Below are 21,906 nucleotides of genomic sequence, written 5' to 3'. Positions count from 1 at the left end.
AGTAGGTGCCTCCGTACCAGGCAGTGATGCAACCAGCAAGAATGCTCTCCATGGTCCACCTGTAGAAGTTTGCGAGAGTCTTCGGTGACATAATGAATCTCCTCAAACACCTCATGAAGTCTAGCCGCTGGCGAGCCTTCTTCATGATAGCATCAACATGGTGGCTCCAGGACAGATCCTCGGAGATGTTAACACCCAGGAATTTGAAGTTCTTGACCCTCTCCACTACTGAGACCTCCTTGAGGACTGGATTATGTTATCCCAATCTCCTTCTGAAGTCCACATCCACGTACTTGGACTTGCTAACGCTGAGTCCAGGGTTGTTGTTGTGACACCAATCAACGAGCTGATCTATCTCTCTCCTGGACGCTTCCTCATCGCCGTCTGTGTTTCTGCCAACAACTGTGGTGTCATCAGTAAACATAGAAGGGATTGAAATTGTGCCTGGCTGCACAGGTGTAGAATGAGTAGAGCAGTGGACTAAGCACGGACCCTTGGGGTGCGCCTGTGTTGATGATCAGTGAGGAGGAGATATTGTTTCCAGTTCATACTGACTGTGGTCTTATGATGAGAAGGAATTTCAAAGAAATAGGAGCAAGAGTTGGCCATTCGGCCCATCGAGTCTGCTCGACCATTCATTGAGATCATGGCTGATCTGATGATGGGCTCATTTCCACCGACCTGCCTTTTCCCCATATCCCTTAATTCTCCTACTTTGTAGAAATCTATCTAATCTTGTTTTAAATATATTTACTGAGGTCACCTCTCTCATTCGACTCAGTCCCTCCTCAATGACTAATCCCCTCATCCCTGGAATCAACCTGGTGGCCCTCCTCTGCACCACCTCCAAAGCCAGTCCATCCTTCCTCAAGTAAGGAGACCAGAACCACACACAGTTCTCCAGATGTGGCCTCACCAGGACCTTGCACAGTTGCGGCATAACCTCCCTGCTGCTAAATTCAATCCTTCCAGCGATGAAGGCCAACATTCTATCTGCCTTCTTGGTAGCCTGCAAGCCAACCTTCTGCAATTCAAGCACTAGCTCTCCCAAGTCCTTCTGATCGGCAGCGCACTGCAATCACTTTCCATTTAAATAATAATCTGATCTTCCATTTTTCCTTCCAAAGTGGATGACCTCACATTTACCAACATTGTCCTCCATCTGCCAGACCCTTGCCCACTCACTTAACCTATCAATATCTCTCTGCAGTCTCTCCATATCCTCCGCACAATTTGTTTTTTCACTCAATTGAATGTCATCAGCAAACTTAGCTACACTATCCTCTGTCCTCTCTTCCAAATCATTTATGTATATCGTTTAGTGGTGGTGGAGAGGTGTAATTGGTGGGAAGGGATGAGTAGATGAGGGGGTCACAGATGGAGTGGTCCCTGTGGAATGTAGAGAAGGAAGGAGAGGGGAAAATGTGTCAGGTGGTGGGATCCCATTGTAGGTGTCAGAAATGGCAGAGAATAATATGTTTGATGCGAAAGCTGGTGGGGTGGTAGGTGAGGACAAGGGGAGGGCCTGGGCAAGGTGTGTGGGAAGTAGAGGTAATGGCTGAGTTGATAGCAGGAGAGGGGAAGCCACATTTTCTGAAGGAGAAGAAGAAGAAGATCTTGGATGTTCTGGAACGGAAGGTGTCATCCTGGAGCAGATACTGTGAAGATGATGGAATTGAGGGAAAGGAATAGATCTAGGGGGCAGGATGGGAAGAGGTTAAGGTCATTGTGGGAGTTGGTTCTTTTTAAATTCTATCTTTAATTTTTAATTTTATTTCCAACATGGTAGAAGCCATTTAAACACCTACTGCCCAATTCTACCCAATTAAACTATGACCCTGTATGTTTTGGAGGGTGGGAGGAAACCAGAACCCCCAGGGAAAGCTCACGCAGTCACAGGGAGAACATACAAACTCCTTATAGACAGCACGGGATTCAAACCTGGTACATAAACTGTGCCTTCCAAAGGAGATATCTGTAGATAGTTTGTCTCCCGAGATGGAGGCAGAGAGATTGAGAAAGGAGAAAGTGTTTCCAGAGATGGACCAGATGTATCTGAGGTCAGGGTGAAAATTGGCAGCAAAGTGGATAAAATTGATGAGTTCATCGTGGGTGCACGAGGCAGCACCAATGCAGTCACCGAGGAAGAGTTGAGGGGCCTTGCCTGACTCGGCTTGTAGCATGGATTGCTCTATAAAGGCAGGAAGTGCTGGGTCCATGCAGGAACCCCTTTGATCTGGAGAAATTGGGATGAATCAAAGGAGAAGTTATTGAAGGAGAGGACAGATTCTGCCAGCCGGAGGATTGTAGTGGTGGAGGGGGACTGGTTGGGTCTATTGTCAATGAAGAAGTGGAATGCCTTGAGACCTTCCTTCAGGGGGATGGAGGTGTCTAGTGTCCATGACAAAGATGAGGCAGTCAAATTCAGGGAACTGGAAGCTGTTGAAGTGATGGCGGGCATGTGAAGTATCGTGGATGTTAGGGCGTCCAGAGTCGGGGTAAACGGAGACCAGTTCAATGGGGCAGGAGCATGTGGACATGGTGGGTCTGCCAGGACAATTGGGTTAATGGATCTTGGGTAGGAGGTAGAAACGGACGGTCCGGGGTTGGGAAACAATGAAGTCAGAGGCTGTAGGAGGGAGGAGACTGGAAGTAATGAGTTCAGAGATAGTGCGTGAGATGGTGGCTAGATATTTGTTGGTGGAGTCATGTTCAAAGGTTAAGTAATAAGAGGTGGCTAAGAGTTGTCATCTGGCCTCATCAACATAGAGGTCAGTGTGCCAGACCACACGGCACCACCCTTGTCTACAGGTTTCATGGTGATGTTGGAATTGGTGCGGAAGGAGTGGAGGGTCTGGTGTTCCGAGGGGTTGAGATCAGAATGTGGCGGGAGTAGAGAAGTTGAGGTGGTTGATGTCTCGGCAACAGTTAGAAATATAAGGTCCAGAGCAGGCAGGAGGCCAGAACAAGATGTCTGGGAGGAAAGAAGGTTTGACAGAGACGGGGTCTGTAGTGGGGGGTGGAGAATCCTGCTTGAAGGGTTGGAAGAAGGTTTAGGGTTGGACACGGGATCTGTGGTGGGGGGTGGAGAATCCTGGTTGAAAGGGTGGAGGAAGGTTTAGGGTCGGAGACGGGGTCTGTAGTGGGGGGTGGAGAATCCTGGTTGAAGGGGTGGAAGGAAGAAGGTTTAGGGTCGGAGACGCGGTCTATAGTGGGGAGTGGAGAGTCCTGGTTGAAGGGGTGGAAGAAGGTTTAGGGTCGGAGATGGGGTCTGTAGTGGGGGTGGAGAATCCTGATTGAAGGAGTAGAAGAAGGTTTAGGGTCGGAGACGCGGTCTATAGTGGGGAGTTGAGAATCCTGATTGAAGGGATGGAAGAAGGTTTAGGGTCGGAGACAGGGTCTGTAGAGGGGGGTGGAGAATCCTGGTTGAAGGGGTGGAAGGTTTAGGATCGGAGACGGGGTCTACAGTGGGGGGTGGAGAATCCTGGTTGAAGGGGTGGAAGAAGGTTTAGGGTCGGAGACGGGGTCTGTAGTGGGGGTGGAGAATCCTGATTGAAGGAGTAGAAGAAGGTTTAGGGTCAGAGACGGGGTCTACAGTGGGGGATGGAGAATCCTGGTTGAAGGGGTGGAAGAAGGTTTAGGGTCGGAGACAGGGTCTACAGTGGGGGGTGGAGAATCCTGATTAAAGGGATGGACACCAAGATGGACAATGGGAGAGATCAGCCACGTTGTGCTCGTGGAACCTGTTGAAGTTCGGCAAAGGAGGGGGGTGTGAAGGTGAGGACAGAGCATTCTGTCTCTATGAGGGGAAGGCCAGAAGGATGGTAAACACCAGGCAGTGTTAGAGTAGAGGTCAGTGGGGTGTAGGGAGCCAGAGTGAGGACAGTGGGGGAGATCTGGGGGAGGTGGAGGGTTTGTGGGTTAGGGGGACAGGGAGGGATGAAGGAGTTGAGGGAGAAGCTGGGGAAAGAATGAGGCAGCCAATGGAAAAGGAGTTAAGGTGTTAGGAGGAAAGGGGAGGCTGAGGGTTAGAGAAGAGTTGAAAAGATTAGTGGAGGGAGAGGTGTGAGGGGGGAGGTGTGAGAGGGATGGAAAGGTGTGAGGGGAAAGGAAAGGTGTGAGGTGGAGGAGGATGTGTGAGGGTGGGGGGAGATGTGAGTGGGAGGGGGAGATGTGAGGGGAGGTGGAGGAATGAGAGGAGGGGGAGGTATCAGGAGAAGGGGAGGTGTGTGAGGGGGAAGGAGAAGTGAGGGTGGGGGAGATGTGAGGGGGAGGGGAGGTGAAGTGCTTGGGAGATGTTTGAAGGAATGAGGGGAAAGGGTGTGGGGTGAAAGTTGGTGGTGTGTACCCGTGGTGGTGGGGGTGATGGGACTGACAGGGGGGGGAAGGGTGAGGGGTGATGGTACTGGTGGAGGTGGAAAAGGGCTTTCTCTTTCTGGAACCCCTTTGTCTGACACAGTTTGAAGATGACGAGGCTATAACAGAAGACCATGACTCCCGATGGGATGTCGACAGAACATGGTGATTATTCTCCAAGATAGTAGATGAAGGAAAGGCTGTGGATGATGTCTATATGGACTTTAGAAAAGAATTTGACAAGGTCCTACATGGGAGGTTAGTTAGACGCTGGGTATTCATGGTGAAGTAGATTTGACAATGGCTGGACGGGAGAAGCCAGAGAGTAGTGGTGGATGATGCTTCTCAGACTGGAGGCCTGTGACTAGTGGTGCCTCAGGGATCAGTGCTGGGACCATTGTCGTTTGTTGTCTATATTAATTATCTGGATGATAATGTAGTAAATGGGATCAGCAAGTTTGCAGATGACACTAAGATTGGAGACGTTGTGGACAGTGAGGAAGGTTTTAAAAGGTTGCAGAGGGAACTGAACCAGCAGGAAAAATGGGCTGAAAAATGGCCGATGGAGTTTAATGCAGACAAGTGTGAGGTGTTGCATTTTGGGGTTTTTTTTGGAAAATTTTATTTTTCATTTGCATCAATATGTACATATGAATTCATCATATAACAATACAATAATAAAAATGATATATAAATTTTTCTTTTTATCCTCCCTCCTTCCCCGTCCACCCAACTAAAAATAAAAGAGAGTAAAAAGAGAAAACCTGAATTTATTTATCATTCACAATTCATATATTCCTAACATTTTATTCTATCCTGCACGTATTAATTGGGAAGAATGGGTGTTATGGACAATGTGGATGGACTCTCACTAATGAAACCCATATATTGGTTTCCAAATCATATAAAAGTTCTCAGGTTAATTCCTTAAATTATAAGTTATCTTTTCCAATGGTATACAGTTTTGATTTTCCGTATACCATCTATCCAACCTTATAAAATGATCTGACTTCCATGTTACTGCTATACATTTCCATGCCACCAGTATTGCAACACTCAAAAATTTTCAATTTAGTATCAATGTCATATAAATCACCAAGCAAAAATATTCTGGGATCTTTTGGTATCTGTATCTTCATAATTTGTCCCAATATTAAATTCAAATCTTCCCAAAATTTTCCCACTTTTTCACAAGACCAAACTGCATGTAAAGTTCCTGTTTCTTTGTTACATCTGAAACATTTCTCAGAACAATTTGAATTGAGTCCATGTAATTTATACAGAGTGTAGTATAATTGGTGTAAAATAATTATTATTGTACCATTTGGGTATTGTATTTTGGAAGGACAAACCATGAAAGGACATACATGGTAAATGTTCGGGCACCGAGGAGTGCAGTAGAACAGGGAATACAAAGACATAATTCCCTGGAAGTGGTGTCACAGGTGGATAGGGTTGTAAAGAGAGCTTTTGACACATTAGCCTTCATAAATCAAAATATTGAGTACAGAAATTGGAATGTTATGGTGAGGTTGTGTAAGACATTGGTGAGGCCAAATTTGGAGCATTGTGTGCAGTTCTGGTCACCGAACTACAGGAAGGATATCAATAAGGTAGAAAGAGTGCAGAGAAGATTGACTAGGAACTGAGTTACAGGGAAAGGTTAAACGGTTAGGACTTTATTCCCTGGAGCATAGAAGAATGAGGGGAGATTTGATCAAGGTATTTAAATTTTTGAGGGGGAGAGACAGAGTAAATGTAGGTCAGCTTTTTCCACTGAAGGTCGGTGAGATACAAACCAAAGGGCATGGGTTAACTGTGAAAGGGGAAAAGATTAGGGGGAACATGAGGGGGAATTTCTTCACACAGAGAGTGGTGGGGGTGTGGAACAAGTTTCCAGCTGAAGTGGCGAATGCAGACTCAATTTTAACATTTAAGAAGAATTTGGACAGGTACATGGATGGGAGGGGTATAGAGGGCTATGGACTGGGTGCAGGTTAGTGGGACTGGGCATAAAAATGGTTTGGCACAGCCTAGAAGGGCCAAAGGGGGTTGTTTCTGTGCTGTAATGTTTTATGGTTCCATGGTTCCATGTCAGTGCCTTTGGTTCATTGATCATTCAGGAATCTGATGGTGGAGGGAAAGAAGCCGTCCTTGTGCCACTGAGTGCTCATCTTTAGTCTCCTGTCCCTGTTTCCTAATGGTAGCAGAGTGAAGAGGACATGTCCTGGGTGGTGGGAATCTTTCAGGGTAGAGGGTGCTTTTTTAAGACCCTGCCTCATGTAGATGTCCTCAATGGAGTGAAGTCTGGTGTCTGTGTGATGTCGCAGGGCAAGTTAACAACCCTCTGGAGTTTATTCTTACCCTGAGAGTTGGCACAGTGATGCAATCAGCCAGAATGTTCTCCATGGGACACCTGTAGAAGTTTATGAGAGTCTTTGGTGACAGACTGAATCTCCTCAAACACTTCATAAAGGAGGGGGAGTCACGTGATGGAGTAGTGGCCGGACGGTGAACTCCAGCCCTCTCCAGAAAAGTCGGAAAACACAAAGGAAAACACAAAGGCACAAAAATAAAAATTAAAGTAAAGTGAGTATAAAGGTGGAAAGAAGATGGCGACGAAAAAAGAAAAATCGAAACCAACGGTAAGAAGAGAGGAAGAGAAGACAACGGAAGAAGAAGGAGAAGGCCTTACCTGTTCGAAGAGGCCCGCGGTGGAGAGAGAAACCCGCTCCCTCAGGTCGGTAGAAAGTGGACTACAAAAATGGCTCGCTGAGCCGAGTAAAAGTGCGCAACCGCGCATGCAAAAAAACACACCGACGGGAGGGGGGAGCAGCTGGGGAGTCGATCTCCACAGCCGGCAACGACAGCTGCAGAACAGCTGCAGCAAGAGGAGAACATAGAAGACAACGAAAACAAGAAAGAAGAGAAGAAAAGGGCAACAAAGAAACAACAGATGGCCAACCCAGAGGAAGAAGAAGAGGAAGAGTACAGTGAAATAGAAGAAGAAGGGAAAGGCAAGATAAAGGATTTACTTTCTCTTATTAAAGAATACATGGAGTCATTTAAAGAATGGCAAACACAGGAATTTAATGATTTAAGAAGAAGAATAAACAACACAGAAGAGAAAATGAATAAAATAGATATGACCTTAACAGAAATGGGAAAGAAAATGGACAAGATGGAAGAGCGGGCAGTAGCAGCAGAAATGGAGGTAGAAGACTTAAAAAAGAAATTGGAGGAATCTAATAAAAAAGTTAAGGAGACACAAGAACTGTTAGCTCAGAAAATAGATATAATGGAAAATTATAACAGAAGAAATAACATAAAGATAGTGGGCCTTAAGGAAGATGAAGAAGGCAAGAATATGAGAGTTTATAAAAGATTGGATCCCCAGGATCCTAGGATGTCCAGAACTACAGCAAGAAATGGAAATAGGAAGGGCACATAGAGCATTGGCCTTTAAACCACAACCACAACAAAAACCAAGATCTATTTTAGTAAAATTCCTAAGATATACTACAAGAGAAAAGGTACAGGAGAAGACAATGGAAAAAGTAAGAGAGGGCAACAAGCCACTGGAGTACAAAGGGCAAAAAATCTTCATTTATCCAGATATAAGTTTTGAACTCCTGAAGAAGAGAAAGGAGTTCAATACAGCAAAGGCGATTTTATGGAAGAAAGGGTATAAATTTATACTAAAGCATCCAGCGGTATTGAAAATATTTATTCCAGGACAGCAAAACAGACTATTCTCGGATCCAGAGGAAGCACGAAAATTTGCAGAACAATTACAAAATAGACTGAGAGATGAAGACGTGTAATGAGAGTACAAAAGACTGCGAACTAAAAAGACACATAAGTTTTGGACTCCTGAAGAAGAGGAAGGAGTTCAATACATCGAAAACGATCTTATGGAAAAAAAACTATTCTCGGATCCAGAGGAAGTAAGGAAATTTGCAGAACAACTACAAAACAACCAGAGAGATGAAGACATGTAATAAGAGTAAAAATGACCACGACTTATATGTATGTGGGTAAAGAGGTATATGTGTGTATATGTATAATGTGCATACATGAATGTATCCGTATTTAGAGGAAAATATAGATAGTATAGACAAGAAGAATTAATAAGGGAAGGAAATGGAACAGAGGGAATAAGGAGGGAATTGAAAGAGTGACCTTTGTTACATATGAAAAGTGGAATCTTTTCTGGGGGGGGCTGGGTGGAGAGGAGTTACGGTCACTACAAAATCAGCTGACGTTTGCGAGTGAATTCGCAAATCCAAATGGAGAGGGGAGATGTGGTTGTCCGACAAGGGATAAAGGACAACTCGGGAGGGGAAGGGGAGATTGGGGCTAAAGAAGTTTTAAATAGGAGAATAAGGAAAATGTTTGATGTTTTAGGAATGTTGTCTTATAAAGGGTTTAAAACAAGAAAACAGAAATGGATAAGAAGGAAAGGTAATGATGGAGAAACGGAAAGGGAAGATAAACAAAGTATAAAATGGCTACGTTGAACTATATGACTTTAAATATTAATGGAATACATAACCAAATTAAAAGGAAGAAACTGCTAAATTTACTGAAAAAAGAAAAAATTGATATAGCATTTGTGCAAGAAACACACTTAACTGAATTGGAGCACAAGAAATTAAAGAGAGATTGGGTAGGACACGTAACAGCAGCATCGTATAATTCAAAAGCAAGAGGAGTAGCTATATTAATTAGTAAAAATGTGCCATTTAAAATAGAAGAGGAAATAATAGATCCAGCAGGGAGATATGTCAGATAAAATGTCAGATATATTCGGAGTTTTGGAATCTACTCAATGTATATTCACCTAACAAAGAAGATCAAAAGTTTATGCAAGATATCTTTTTGAAGGTAGCAGATACGCAAGGGAACATATTAATAGGAGGGGATTTCAACCTGAATTTGGATTCAAATATGGACAAAACTGGGAAAAAAATTAACAGAAAGAACAAAGTAACCAAATTTATAATTAAATCGATGGAAGAAATGCAACTTTTGGATATATGGAGGAAACAACACTCAAAGGAAAAGGAATATTCATATTACTCGGCTAGACATAAAACATACTCAAGAATAGACCTATTTTTGTTATCAGCTCGTATGCAAGATAGAGTAAAAAAAACAGAATATAAAGCTAGAATATTATCGGACCATTCACCCTTAATATTGACAGTAAAGTTAGAAGACATCCCTCCAAGAATGTATAGATGGAGATTAAACCGCATGTTACTTAAAAGGCAGGATTTTAGAGAATTTATTGAAAAACAAATAAAAATGTATTTTGAAATAAATACGGAATCAGTGGAAGATAAGTTTATACTATGGGATGCAATGAAAGCATTCATTAGAGGGCAAATAATAAGTTATGTAACCAAGATGAAGAAGGACTATAATCAGGAAACAGAGCAGTTGGAAAGGGAAATAGTAAATATAGAAAAAAAATTAGCAATGAAGGAAGATACAACTAAAAGAAGAGAATTGGCGGATAAAAAAATAAAATATGAAAACTACAAACATATAAGGTGGAGAAGAATATAATGAAGACAAAACAGAAATATTATGAACTGGGTGAAAAAACGCACAAAATCCTAGCGTGGCAGCTTAAGACAGAACAAGCTAAGAAAATGGTATTGGCATCAAGGAAAAAAGACAAACAAATTACATATAATCCAAAAGAAATTAAGGAAAACTTTAGAGAATTCTATGAACAATTATACCGAACTGAAAACGAAGGGAAAGAAGGGAAAATAGATGAATTTCTAACTAAAATTGAACTACCAAAACTACAAATAGAGGAACAAAATAAATTAACAGAGCCATTTGGAATAGTAGAAATACAAGAGATAATAAAAGAATTACCAAATAATAAGACACCAGGAGAGGATGGATTCCCAATAGAATTCTATAAAACATTTAAAGACTTATTAATTCTGCCCCTCCTGGAAGTAATCAACCAGATTGATAAAACACAAAGCTTACCATATTCATGTAAAACAGCAATAATTACAGTAATACTAAAGCAAGGGAAAGATCCACTCACACCAGCGTCATATAGACCTATATCTTTACTTAACACAGATTATAAGATAATAGCTAAACTATTAGCAAACAGATTAGCAGAGTATGTACCGAAAATGGTAAATCTAGACCAAACTGGATTTATCAAAAAAAGACGCACAACAGACAATATTTGTAAATTTATTAACTTAATTCATGCAGTAGAAGGGAATAAAGCACCAACAGTAGCAGTTGCTTTAGACGCAGAGAAGGCCTTTGACAGAGTAGAATGGAATTATTTGTTCCAAGTATTGCAAAAATTCAGTTTACCAGAGAAGTATATTAATTGGATAAAAGCATTATATAAGGGACCATTAGCGAAAGTGACAGTAAATGGACATGTATCAAAGCAATTTAACTTAAGCAGGTCAACATGGCAGGGATGCCCACTATCACCTTTATTGTTTGCGTTAGCTATAGAACCACTAGCAGAATTGATAAGAACAGAAAATAATATAAAAGGGATAAAAATAAAAGGGATAAAAATAAAAGACAAGGAATATAAAATCAGTTTATTTGTGGATGATGTTATAGTGTACTTAACAGAACCAGAACTATCAATAAAAGAATTATATAAGAAATTGAAGGAATATGGAGAAGTGTCGGGTTACAAGATCAACGTAAATAAAAGTGAAGCAATGCCTATGAATAATGTGGATTTCTCAAAATTTAAGAAGGAATCACTATTTAGATGGCAAATGCAAGCAATAAGATACCTAGGTGTACAAATAAACAAAAATCTCGGCCAACTATATAAACTCAATTATTATCCACTAATGAAAAAATTACAGGACGATTTAGAGCATTGGAAAGATTTACCACTAACACTAATAGGAAGGATAAACTGTATTAAAATGAACATTTTTCCAAGGATATTATACCTATTTCAGGCATTGCCAATACAACTGACAGAGAAATTCTTCAAGGAGTTAAAGAAAATAAAAAGGAAATTTTTATGGAAAGGGGGGAAACCGAGGATAGCACTAGATAACTTAACAGAATGGTATAAACAAGGAGGCTTACAACTGCCAAACTTTAAAAATTATTACAGAGCCGCACAATTAAGATACCTATCAGATTTTTATCAAACAAGGGAAAAGCCAGATTGGACTAGATTAGAATTAGATAAAATAGGGGAAAAGATACCTGAACACATATTATATAAATGGGATGAAAAATTGGTACAACATAGAAGTTCTCCAGTATTACATCATCTACTCAATATTTGGAAGAAGATTCATGTAGAAAGAAATAAAACAAATTATCAATTACCAAAACTAATATTGACGCAAAACAAGTTACTCCCTTTTACAATAGATAACCTTTCCTTTAGAGAATGGGGAAAAAAAGGGATTAAAAGAATAGAAAATTGTTTTTCAGGAAATAGATTATTATCCTTTGAACAAATGAAAGATAAATACAATATAACTCAAGATACAGCACTGGCATATTACCAATTGAGATCCTACTTGAAGGACAAATTAGGAAGCAGTTTGAGTTTGCCAGAGGGAAGTAACTTTGAATATGTGATTACAGATACAATGATAATCAAAAGATTTATAACAAATATGTATATTAAACTGCAAGAAAAGGAGAATGAGGAAACAAATGGTAAAACTAAACAAAAATGGGAACAAGATTTAAATATAAAGATAAAAAAGGAAACATGGGAGAAGTTATGCTCTGGAACGATGAGAAATACAATAAATACGAGGTTACGTATGATACAATATAACTGGATACACAGGCTATACATTACACCTCAAAAGTTAAATAAATGGGACCCAACAGTATCTGATAGATGTTTTCGATGTAAAAAAGAAATGGGAACAACAATTCATGCAATCTGGACATGTGAGAAAGTAGAAAAATTTTGGGAAGATCTCAATCAGATATTAAATAAAATAACAGAAAACAATATACCAAAGAATCCAGAGATCTTCCTCCTAAGTAACATAAAAAACAAAGAATTTGGAATTGATTTGGAGGATGCACAAAAAAGATTTGTTAAGATAGCTCTAGCCGCAGCAAAAAGATGTATTATGTCAACCTGGAAATTGGAAGATAATTTGAAAATACAACAATGGTATATAGAAATGAATAAATGTATTCCATTAGAAAAAATAACATATAGTTTAAGAAATAATATTGAAATATTCGAACAAATATGGGAGCCTTACATGAAACACAATAGCGAAAACCTACCGGGGACAACCACTACCTAAGTTAACGGAAGGAAATGGAAATGAAAAGAATGGACTCAGTGGAATTTCTGGTGTATTTTTATTGAATGACAACATTGTCTGACTGGTTTAATGTATCCTAGATTTTATACCTTAAATGGACAGGAGGGGGGAGGTAGGGAGGGTGGGATGGGAGGAAGGAGGGGGGGGAGAAAATGGCACTGTATATGTGTGAAAAGGAAAAAGTGTGTATCATGGTTAATGTGATTTATGGTGTGAAAAATAAAAAATTTTAAAAAAAACACTTCATAAAGTCAATGGGACCACTTGTGTTGGGAAGTGGACCACAAGGGATTCCAGTCCCCAGGAGAGCAGCACACCAGCGCAGGGCTCCAGAAATGGGGAGATCACCCCCTGTTGAGAAGAAGAAGCAGAGAAGACAGCCCCTACAGGGAAGGTGACCAGGGCAGCGGACTAGCGAGGGGATCAATGACTGAGACAACAACACACAGGTATGGTGGAGCCAAGCTCTTAGGAACCAGGTATCGGAACCAGGATTCAAGAGGGTGCTGAGAACAAGAAGGGCTCCTGAAGGGCCTTGGGGGCTGAAGGCCTTCTGAACACATCAGGGGTTTGGATCTGGAGCTCGGGTTGTCAATGGATTGAACAGGAGTTTGTGCGGCTGCAGAGCTTGGGGAGAACTGGAGGCGAATCCACGGACACTCAGTGGCTCTGAAGGGACTCTCTTTTGCTTCTCTCTCCTATTGTTAGGGGCACTGGGTAGTCTGTTTGACTTACAGCAAAACAAAAATTAAAGTACAGTAGCACTCCTGGTATCCAGCACCTATAGGGATTGGTAGATGCCAGATAAGTGCATTTTCTGGATGCTTGAGACTAACTAATACATCTACATTAAGAACAAACAATTTAAAAGATACTACACTGTACTTACCCTGAACAAATTTCACTGCATAAATCTATAAATCTTAAAAAATTTTACTTTTTTTCAGTCTAATTCTTTGAAAACATTTAACAGTCGCTGCATCTGCAGGTTCCTCCTCTCTACAGAACTGTCCAAAAGATGAATAATAACATTATGGATAATTAATCCCCTCCTCCCCACCAAGTTTACAGATAAAGCATCTGACCGGGGTGACTCTTACAAAGCAGGGATAAGGAGACACTTAAGAGAGTCTCTCCAATGGCGAGCAGCATCAACCAGCTCTTCATCCTAACGACGCCATTGCTGTTTTATGTAACTTTATTCAAACAGCTGCTACAAACAAAGCCCCACCAAGGCCCTCCACTGGCTGAATATTTGCTCCCGTCTTCACCATAGGTTTATGTGTTATCTCAGAGAACATTTACTTTTATCATTTTAATACCTATGTATTTTATTCTTATTTATTTTCCTCAATTTTTTTGCCAGTTCCTCGAATTCCAGACACCAGGAATTTTACTGTAGTAATATATATATATATATATATATATATATACGTGTCAATACCATGTAAAGGTCAACCCCCATCCATATTTGGCATCAGCTGCCTGCCCTTCCATTCGAATTCCAGATGCCTTAACCACAGACAATACACAGACCCGGCCACCCACCCACCCATCCGATCACCTGACACCCCAGATGCGAACTTACCAGCCAGTCCCAGCCACCCATCATCCCATCTGATCTCCCGACATCCTGAACACAGTCTTACCACCCAGTCCTGCCCACCCAGCCATTTGATCTCCCAACGCCGTAAACATGGATCTACCACCCAGTCCCGCCCACCTGCCCATCTGATCTCCCAACACTTAAAACAACACAGAGCTTACCACAGTCAAAAGTTGTACACGTGTAATAGTTGATCCCCTAAATTTTACCCTAAAAATTGGTCCCCAAAATTTGACTATTACCCGTGCATTTGTGGTTTTATTACATGACAATAAGGAACCTTTGAACCTTTTTAATCAAAGAGGCAAATTGAACCACCACAAACGGTCTCATCTGAACAACTTAACTGAGAAACATGCATATGCCTCCGCAGTCAAGGCTGGAGTCAATGTGGCTGATTTATTGGAAGGTGTCTGTTAATCTTCCAGTTAAACTCGAGGTCTGGAAGCTTGTGAATATTGCTTCCCTGTTCAGAGAGCTCAAGCAGGCCTGACCTACCTCATGGTTGCATCATTCAGAGAGGCCAATAGTCCTCGCTGGAATTTTTTATTTCCATTCAAAAGAGAACTTCATAATATATCATTATGGGGATAAGGAAAGAGAGAGGCCTCATTGACAACACAGTACAAACTTTGATCACAGAAATGTTGGGGAAACTCAGCAAGAGGTAAAAATGTGTTCCTGACGTTTTGGGTCCAAGCCCTTCTTTGAGGAGTTTTGGCTGAGTTCCTCCAGCATTTCTGTATTTTTACTATCGTATGTCCTTCACGAGCAACTCTGTTCATTTTGTTTGATAACACTGTAAAAACCATTCCTTCATCGCTGAATTCTCTGCAACAACATGTCCAACAATTTGTTGTTTCTGCTGCATTCTGATTGAGTTTGACAGGAGGTCTATATGGTGGATGAAAGAAGCCCTGATTCTGATGATGAAGATACCGATCGCTTGTAATGCTTCTTAACACTTTGGCTCAAGAGGCCTTTATCGGCCAGGAGTTTGACCAGGTTCCTCCTGAACTTCACTCCAATGAACGCGTACAAGATGGGGCTAATGCAGCTGTGCAAGAATCCCAAGCACTGGGTCGCAGACAGAGCCCTGTCGAGGTGATGGCGCCTGTCGCAAGAGTCAGCGATGAGCTCGCTCCTCAACAGGGTGTCGATGAACACGGTGATGTTGTAGGGCAGCCAACAGACGAGGAAAGCGAGGACCACGGCGATGATGACCTTCATGGCTTTCTCTTTCTGGAACCCCTTCGTCTGACACAGTTTGAAAATGGTGACGCTGTAACAGAAGACCATGACTCCCAGTGGGATGAGGAACCCTACAATATGTCGACAGAACCTGGTGATTATTCTCCACGTTGCAGCCGATTCAGCATCGAGGGTCTCGTAACACAGGGTTCTGCCGGAGTACGTGAACTCGCCCCTGTAGAGAATGGGCAAAGACAGGAGAAGGGCCAACACCCACACGGCAGCGCACACCAGTCTGATGAGGAACGGCCTCTTCTGCTTGTGGGACTGGGCAGAGTGGACAATGGCCAGGTAGCGGTCGACACTGATGCAGGCCAGCAGCAGGATCCCACTGTAAAAGTTCACCTCCTGCATCACGCTGATGACCTTACACATGACGTCCCCAAACACCCACCCAGACACCGCGTCCACGGCCCAGAAGGGCAGGGTGACGGCAAAGAGCAGGTCGGCAGCGGCGAGGTTGAGCAGGTAGACGTCCGTGGATGATGCGGTGCGACGGTTGTGGAGTATGACGACCGTGACCAGCAGGTTCCCCATCACAGCCAGGAGACACACTAGGCTGTAGACGACAGCCAATGTAATGTTGATCCAAATTCCATTCATGTATAGAGGACAAGGAATGGTGCTGTAATCAGGTAAATAGTACTCTGCATAGTTGTAGTTTTCAAACGTATCGTTAAAGTCCAAGTCATTGAAGTCGATGATCTGTCCAACCATTCCTAAAAGAAACACAGAAATGCATCAGAAATTAATCAAAGCCTGCAGAGGGATCTGGACCAGATGGAAAAATGGGCTGAAACATGGGAGATGGCGTTTAATACAGACAAGTGTGAGGTGTTGCACTTTGGAAGGACAAACCAAGAAAGGACGTACACGGTAAATGGTCGGGCACTGAGGAGTGAGGTAGAACAGAGGGATCTGGGAATACAAATACATCATTCCCTGAAAGTAGCGTCACAGGTGGACGGGGTTGTAAAGAGATCTTTTGGCATCTTGGCCTTCAGAAATCAAAATATTGAGTTCAGGAGTTGGGATGTTATGGTAAAGTTGTATTAGACTTTGGTGAGGCTAAATTTGGAGCATTGTGTGCAGTTTTGGTCACCGAACTACAGGAAAAGTATCAATAACATAGAAAGAGGGCAGAGAAGATTTGCTAGGATGTGGTCTGGACTTCAGGAACTGAGTTATAGGGAAAGTTAAACAGATTCGGACTTTATCCCCTGAAGTGTAGAAGAATGAGGGGAGATTTGATAGAGGTTTACAAAATTATGAGGGGGACAGACAGAGTAAATGTGAGTTGGCTCTTTCCATTAAGATTAGGAGAGAGAAATACAAGAGGACAGGGATTAAGGGTGAAAGGGGAAAGGTTTAAGGGGAACATTAAAGGGAACTTCTTCACTCAGAGAGTGGTGGGAATGTGGAACGAGCTGCCATCTGATGTAGTGGATGTGGACTCAGTCTTGATTTTTAAGAATATATTTTCTAGATTACTATATTTTTTTCAGAATATACCTTGTAAAATACCGAATAGATTATTTAAGGTTTTAAATGTTGTGGTGAGGAAATCTTTATGGAAGGGAAAGATGACATGTGTTTCAAGGCAGAAACTCACTTGGAAATGACTTAGGTGGTATGCAGTTACCAAATTTTGAGAATTATTATAAGGCAGCTCAATTGAAAGTTATTCATAGAATGTTTGATTTCGATAGTTCTGTTACTTGGTTAGATATTGAATTGAAGAGAATTGGAGAGATTAGAAGACACCATTTTATTTATAAGTGAACGAGTAAAACTATTAATAATTATAAATCTCCGGTTCTGTTTCATTTGATAAGTATGTGGAAGGAGGTTAGTAAAATTATACGAACTTCAGGAGGATTATCTCGACATACTCCTTTGCTCAGAATAACAGTTTACCTTTTATGATGGATAATAACCTCCTTAAAATTAGGAATTAGAACAATAAATGATTGTTTTGAGGTGAATTGTTTTTTTATCATTTGATAAGTTGAAGGATAAATATCAAATTCCTAATAATACTCTTTTTTGTTATTATCATCTTAAATTAATGCTGTCTGATTGTTTAGGGAGACATTTAGAATTACCTCAAGAATCATTATTTGAAGTATTGATCCGAGATGGAGGAAAGAAAGGATTTATTTCAAAAATGTATAAATTATTACAACTGAAATTAACCAAGGTGGATTTGTATAAATCATAACTTAAATGGGAGAAAGATTTGGGGATTCAGTTTGATATTGATAAATGGAGGAAGATTAATAAAGATACTATGACAGAGTTAGTTAACATTAGGTGTAGGTTGGTAACTTATAACTTTATACATCAATTATATTTAACTCCTAAACATTTGAAATGATATAAACTGAGTGCTTCAGATTTGTGTTTTTGTTGCAATGAGCAGAAGGGTACATTTTTGCATTCAGTTTGGGCATGTGATAAGATTAAAGGTTTCTGGGCTAAATTAAGAGATTGTTTGCAAGAAATCTTGAAAATACATTTTTCTCTAGACCCAAAGATCTTTTTAATTGGGGATCTTACTGAAATGGCTTTGTTACATAAATTAGATAAATTTCAAATGGCATTTTTGAGATTGGCTTTAGCAGTAACAAGGAAATGTAAAGCTGTTTCATGGAAAGATCCGATGGAGCTTAGTTTATAAAGATGGCATTCAGAAATGAGGTCATGTATACCAATGGAAAAGATAACATAATTTAAGAGATCAATATTATAGATTTTAAAAGATTTGGAGCCCATATTTGGATTATTTTAATTTGAAAATCTGAAACTGGTCATGTGCGGCTGGATCTCCACATTGAATAGTAAATAAATGATAGAAGTTGTTCTCCTTATATTTTTTTTAATGGGGAGTAGGGGCTAGATTTAGGTGAAGGGGAGGGGCGGGGGTGTGGGGTGGTTAGGTTTGTAGGATTTTTTATAGATCTTGTAGTTTTTTTTTCTCTGTAACCATGTAAATTCTTTTTTGATAATTTGTTAATCCTAATTCTGTCATTGTGGTTATTAGTTTGTTTTCTAATAAATAATTTTTTTTTAAATTTAAAATATTTAAAAAAAAACAATCTTCCATGGGGCGTTGCATTCATGGCTGTACAGAGTAGGGACCTGGTGACATACCACGCTTCCAGGAATACCTCTCACCACTGGGACACATTTATCCCTCTCACTTTTAGGGCCAACAGGACTGCCCTCCAAATGGTGCTACTTTCCCTCTCTACCTGGCCATTCCCTCGGGGATTGTAGCTGGTGGTTCTACTCGTCGCTGTACCCCTGGAGAGGAAGTAACGTTTCAGCTTCTCACTCATGAGCACTGAAACCCGGTCACTATACACATACATGGGGTATCCAAACAGGGTGAATATGGTGCAGAGTGGGGTATCCGAACACAATGAATATGGTATGGAGTAGGGTACCCGAGCAAAGTGAATATGGTATGGAGTGAGATACCCGAACAGAGTGAATATAGTATGGAGTGGGGTACCCGAACAGGGTGAATATGGTGCGGAGTGGGGTACCCGAGCAGAGTGAATATGGTATGGAGTGAGGTACCCGAACAGAATGAATCTGATGCAGAGTGCTTTAATGACCGTGGCTGTGGTCATGTCTGGGCAGAGAATGACGAATGGGAAGCATGAGTATTCATCCACCATGTTCATAAAATAGCTGTTCTGGTTCCTGGATGGGAGGGGCTCCTTGAAGTCTATGCTGAGTTGTTCAAAGGGGAGAGTGGCCTTGATGTGTGGGCTCTTCCTGGCCTGTAAAACTCATCAAGTCAAGTTTATTGTCATCTAATTGTACAAGTCTTTCTTTCTTTGGCTTGGCTTCGCGGACGAAGATTTATGGAGGGGTAATGTCCACATCAGCTGCAGGCTCGTTTGTGGCTGATATATCCGATGCGGGACAGGCAGACACGGTTGCAGCGGTTGCAAGGGAAAATTGGTTAGTTGGGGTTGGGTGTTGGGTTTTTCCTTACAACCCGATGAAACAGCGTTCTTCAATCCTCAGTGCAAAACCCGCAGACATAACACACACAGAGAAAAACAATACATATTGCTTTGTACATATAAGAGTCTCGGAGGGTGAGTGTGAGCAGTTCCTTTTGTCATTCAGCGTTGTCCCTGCCCATGGGAAGAAGCTGTTTGTCAGCCTGGTGGTCCTGGCTCTGATACTCCTGGATCTCTTCCCCAACGGAAGCAGCTGGAAGATGCTGTGTGCAGGGTGGAAGGGGGTCTTCGGTGATTTTGTGCACCCTCCAGACAAGTGGTCACGACAATGGGTGGGGAGGGTGGTTGTGGGGGGAGGGAGACTCCATTGATCTTCTCTGCCACTCTTATGGGCCTGTGGATTGACCTCACATCTATGCTAAATGGACATGGAGGGTGGAAAGATGAGAATTGTTTGGGGGAGGGGTTGGCTCTGTGAATGCAGAGCTGGGGGAAAGGAGAGAGGGAAAGGGAAGAAAGAGAGATAGAGAAAGAGAGAGGAGAGAAGAGAGAAAGAGAGAAGAGAGAGATCGACAGGGCTAGAAGAAAAACAACATGTGGAGAGATAGGGGGAGGGGGAATTCTAATGGAAACCAGTGATTTCAGTATAAACACCATCCAATTGGAGGGTTCCCAGATGGAACATGAGGTGTTGTTCCTCCAGTATGTGGGTGATCTCAGTCTAGCCGTGTATGAGGCCATGGACAGCCAGAGAATGGGGAAGGAAATGGGGGTCTTGTTTCCTCGAGCTCTGTCTCTTTCTTCCCCTTTCCCTCTGCCTCCTTTCCTTCAGCTCTACAGTTTGGTCACCTCATTATAGGAAGGATGTGGAAGCTGTGGAGAGGGGGCAGAAGAGATTTACCAGGATGTTGCCTGGGTTGGGAAACAAGTCTTATGAGGCAAGGTTATCAGAACTGGGACTTTTCTCCTTGGAGCGTAGAAGGATGAGAGGAGACTTGATAGAGGTCTACAAGATTCTGAGAGGCATCGATAGGGTGCACAGTCAGCACCCATTTCCCAAGGCAGGATCAGCAAACACCAGAGGATGTGTGTACAAAGTGAAGGGAGGGAAGTTTAGGAGAGACGTCAGGGGTAAGTTTATTACACAGAATGTTGTGGGGGCCTGGAATGCCTTGCCGGGGATGGTGGTGGAGGCGGGAACATTAGGGGCATTTAAGAGACTCTTAGACAGACACTTGGATGGAAGTAAAATAGAGGGTTACAGAGTAAGGAGGATTTAGTTTTTTATGGTAGGAATATATAGGTCAGCACAACATCGAGGGCCGAAGGGCCTGTATCTGTGCTATTGTGTTCTATGTTATATTATTCCCCTCCTTCTCTGAACGAGAGACCTGAAGGATATGAATATTCACAGAACCTCTTTCACAAATCACACACAGAGGCAGAAAGAGATGTGTAAATAATTCATTTAACTACTGGTTCAAATCTACTTACCTGTTCAATAGCTGTTCAGTGGTTCCTACTTGACAGTTGGAGGGAAATCTCTTTCTTTTTCTTCTTTCTTTGGCTTGGCTTCGCGGACGAAGATTTATGGAGGGGTAAATGTCCACATCAGCTGCAGGCTCGTTGGTGACTGACAAGTCCAATGCGGGACAGGCAGACACGGTTGCAGCGGCTGCAGGGGAAAATTAGTTGGTTGGGGTTGGGTGTTGGGTTTTTCCTCCTTTGTCTTTTGTCAGTGAGGTGGGCTCTGCGGTCTTCTTCAAAGGAGGTTGCTGCCCGCCGAACTGTGAGGCGCCAAGATGCACGGTTTGAGGCGATATCAGCCCACTGGCGGTGGTCAATGTGGCAGGCACCAAGAGATTTTTTAGGCAGTCCTTCCCAAATACACACAGATTCTTGAATAAGGGTTGTTGACATTAACAGCTCCGTGCCATCACAGAGATGGTCTCTGAACTGGGAAATATGTTGCAATGCATTAAGACATATAATATGCAAACAGAGTGTGTGACAGGAAGAAAACAAGATCCAACACACTGTGGGAACTACGGGACAATGTGTCACACGTCCCAGAAAGGTCAGGTTGTGAAAAGACCAAACCAGATTGAGTCACACCCATTACCTCAGCAAAACCGCAAAACCAGGGACAGTGGGCTGTGTTGTGTTGAATTAAAATTTAATATTTAAATTATTTTTTTTAATTTAAACTTTAGATGTACAGCAAAATAACAGGCCCTTTCAGCCCTCAAGCCCGTGCTGTCCAATTACACCAAATTAGCCTACAACCCCCAGTACATTTCCAACTTTCTGCTAAATCAGAATCATCATTTATTGTCAAGAACAAGTCACGAAATTCATTGTTTTGGGGCAGCTT

General features: G+C 42.0%; 1 protein-coding gene across 1 annotated transcript; it reads right to left on the bottom strand.

Annotated features, from left to right (window-relative positions):
* Positions 1 to 14,578: 14,578 nt before the first annotated feature.
* Positions 14,579 to 21,479, bottom strand: LOC138762300 (C-X-C chemokine receptor type 2-like). Its single transcript, XM_069936037.1, has 2 exons — positions 21,027 to 21,479; positions 14,579 to 16,271 (listed from the first exon to the last, which is right to left on the bottom strand). Exon 2 carries the CDS (start codon positions 16,267 to 16,269, stop codon positions 15,196 to 15,198), a length of 1,074 nt encoding a protein of 357 aa, XP_069792138.1. The 5' UTR covers positions 16,270 to 16,271; positions 21,027 to 21,479; the 3' UTR covers positions 14,579 to 15,195.
* Between the last annotated feature and the right edge of the window lie 427 nt (positions 21,480 to 21,906).

The sequence above is a fragment of the Narcine bancroftii genome, chromosome 4 (genome assembly GCF_036971445.1).
Source record: "Narcine bancroftii isolate sNarBan1 chromosome 4, sNarBan1.hap1, whole genome shotgun sequence".
NCBI classification, from domain to species: domain Eukaryota; kingdom Metazoa; phylum Chordata; class Chondrichthyes; order Torpediniformes; family Narcinidae; genus Narcine; species Narcine bancroftii.
Note: the sequence above shows the minus strand (reverse complement) of the source record. Positions and strands in the feature narration are given on the sequence as shown.

What these genes read in the sequence shown, in the direction of transcription:
- LOC138762300 (XM_069936037.1), bottom strand. Translation starts at nt 16,269, where the DNA reads ATGGTTGGACAGATCATCGACTTCAATGACTTGGACTTTAACGATACG.